This window comes from Anarrhichthys ocellatus, unplaced genomic scaffold, assembly GCF_004355925.1.
Source record: "Anarrhichthys ocellatus isolate YVR2014 unplaced genomic scaffold, GSC_Weel_1.0 scaffold5026, whole genome shotgun sequence".
Lineage (NCBI taxonomy): Eukaryota > Metazoa > Chordata > Actinopteri > Perciformes > Anarhichadidae > Anarrhichthys > Anarrhichthys ocellatus.
Window position 1 is genome coordinate 1 of NW_022285000.1, and position 2,653 is coordinate 2,653.

Consider the following 2,653-nt stretch of genomic DNA (forward strand, 5'->3'; position numbering starts at 1 on the left):
GGTTGGAAGCAGCGCATCACCCGCACAGGTGCAGCCTCGAGCCGGGGCAATGCAAGAGAGCTGGAGTAACATTCAAATCCAAAATCTTCTGCGGGAGGCATCTCACCATGCTGGCTTTGTAGCAGCTGCCAATTTTGCCAAACGTACTTCCACAAATCCAGATACTGGAGTAAAGCCATCTGGGTATGGGGAGACTAGTGGAGGCAGCCGGCCAGAACAGCAACACGAGGAAGATAAGGAAGAAAATGACATCCAGATCGTAAGCGTCACCTCCCTTGCACAGAGCAGCCAACCAACAGTTCCCCCCACGGTAACAACAGCAGAGGCCAGTGCTTTGTCTTCCACACTAACAGTCTCTGGAGTTATGAAGAGGAGAGCTACACCTTCTCCAGCCACCAATTCAATGCTGGCAGCTCGAAAGAGGCTTTTGGACAAGGCGCTGTCACACAGGATGAAGGTACCTACTTGCACATCATTTCTCACATTTGACACAATTTCAAATATTAAGTTTGTAATTCTTGCTTAGCATTGCACAAGACCTGTATAATGCGTGAAATAATAAAGGAATCAAATCATCTGTCAATCTTAACTCTCACACAATGTTTTTCAACAGTTATTACATCAGGTAGCGCCATCGTTAAGGAGAGATTACTCAAGTGTCCAAAGTGATGATTTGAGAGGTGCAATGCCACAACAACCTGAAACTTATGATCTGACCACTGAAAAGGTGAGGAAAGAGCAAACCTGATCTCCGCCTTTATTGACTTTAACTAAAGTGTGTGCCAGCACTAAACGATGACAGACTTCAGTCAACTGATGTGACCGGGCCACAGTACATCGTGAGTAATCCTTTACACCAGTTGCTGGCACCGGGTAGTATTGCAGCATACAGTATGTCCTCACCTGATTCTGGGAGCCTGAATTTTCATTCAAGATTCATTGTAATGTTATTAAGATTGCATTTCATATTTTTCCACAATCTTTATGATATTTTTGTTATGTTGCACAGACTGCTATGGAAGGTCAATCTGGTGGAGGCAGCACCCCCAGACGTTTCCTTACACAGAGACCTTGTCTGTCTTCCCGTTCCCTTCACCCGATCCCTCGGGTTGGCATTCGTCTTCCTAACCGGTCACCAGCACCTTTACCGTCTTCGGCTCCTGGGGTTGCCGTCATCCGCTTACAGACCCCTGGAGGCCAGGGCACCACTCGTAGTGAGAGGAACCCGAGCCCCCAGCGGGCAGTCCAGGACCCCGGGGAGGGTAGAGGTGGTCTACAGGATCAGATTCAGACCCTGGGATCTGAGGTGCGCAGCTTGGGTCTGGCAGTGAAGATGCTGGTGGAGCAGCAGTGCTGCCTGGAGAGGGAGCAGCTGCAGCAGACACACATTCAGAAGCAGATCCTCATCACTCTACAGACTCTTGCCACCAAACTGGGACGTTGCAGCATCGTTCAACAGCAGCACACCAAAACTCCATCGCCATCTGGTTTGCCAACAGCTTCTGCATCTACCTCCTTCAAGCAGGACACCTTCAACTTCAACAGTCAAGGCACGTACACCCAGTGCAGCCAAACCGAGCCAAGCTTCAACTCTTTAGAGAGTTTAGAACATGTAGAGGCCTTTAAACTGCCAGGATTGTGCCCTTCGAATATGAATGGGCTTCCACCATGTAGCAATGCTGAGAACCTCCCACTTACTCACACTCCCCCTCGCACACAACCATATGCAGCTGCATACCCACAGCAAAACAGTCAAACACTCATGCAACCCTACACACAATCCTATGTCTCTACATACAACCAGTCACATTGTCAGACTTTCAGAGGATCCGAGAGTAAAACATCTGATTTCCCAAGAAGCTGTTCAAGGACTCTCCAGGACTGCAGTGCGTCTACCCAGCCAGTGATGGACTCTAACCTCTCTTCACAGGATCAACAGATCAATATTGTCAAAGTGGAAGGACCTTAGATACCACAGAGTGTTCTGGGACCATAAGGGCTTGGGCATGCTTTTTTTAGAGTCACTTTAAAATACTTAAGACATGTTTTTACAATAAACGTATGCTGTAGCATTTCTTACATTTATTTTATTTCCAAAGTACATTTCAAGGGAATACAAAGAGCAATAGAATGAAACGCTTTAGTAATAATGTGTTTGTGATTTGTCTTTACTATAGGTAATGATTACAAAAGTAGAGCAAATGATTATGTGCAGGCACAATTCACAATTCTTGTATATTTTTGTATCTATTATTTCTGTATCACTAGGACTGGCATTACGAACTGTTAAGTTTTCATCCCTCTATTGTAACTGATAAAAATTGTTATGATCCAAAGCACATTCCCATTTTCAATGTTTAAGGCAGTGTGTGAGAAGTATCTTGTATGCGTCTTGAGCTGAAGCTAACTAATGGTTCAATTCAGTGTCACCCTTTAACCTGATGCTAATGGCTGCTAATGCTATGCTGAAGAAGGTCCCAGGACTGGTCTAATGGACCACTGTCAACATGAAGCATTGAGATACATGCAGGTTTACTATTATTCTCTGTGTGTTTGTGTGGTTAATACCAAGTACACTTTAATGTGAACGACATGAGATTAAAGCAGACAGTAGACTGAAGTAACATACAAGGAATGCTGCACATTCCTTCCC

The 2,653-nt window shown here is 45.4% G+C and overlaps 1 protein-coding gene across 1 annotated transcript; it reads left to right on the forward strand.

The window, feature by feature from the left end:
* Window positions 1–6: 6 nt before the first annotated feature.
* Window positions 7–2,336, forward strand: LOC116379725 (uncharacterized). The gene is made up of 3 exons (XM_031841698.1): window positions 7–457; window positions 614–727; window positions 1,010–2,336. The coding sequence occupies exons 1-3, from the start codon at window positions 50–52 to the stop codon at window positions 1,967–1,969; spliced, it is 1,482 nt and encodes a 493-aa protein (XP_031697558.1). The 5' UTR covers window positions 7–49; the 3' UTR covers window positions 1,970–2,336.
* The last annotated feature ends 317 nt before the right edge of the window (window positions 2,337–2,653 follow it).

Bases quoted from the DNA above. Each gene is read 5' to 3' on its own strand.
- LOC116379725 (XM_031841698.1), top strand. From the start codon at position 50: ATGCAAGAGAGCTGGAGTAACATTCAAATCCAAAATCTTCTGCGGGAG. The intron at 458-613 runs GTACCTACTTGC...GTTTTTCAACAG, and splicing joins CGCTGTCACACAGGATGAAG to TTATTACATCAGGTAGCGCC. The intron at 728-1,009 runs GTGAGGAAAGAG...TATGTTGCACAG, and splicing joins ATGATCTGACCACTGAAAAG to ACTGCTATGGAAGGTCAATC.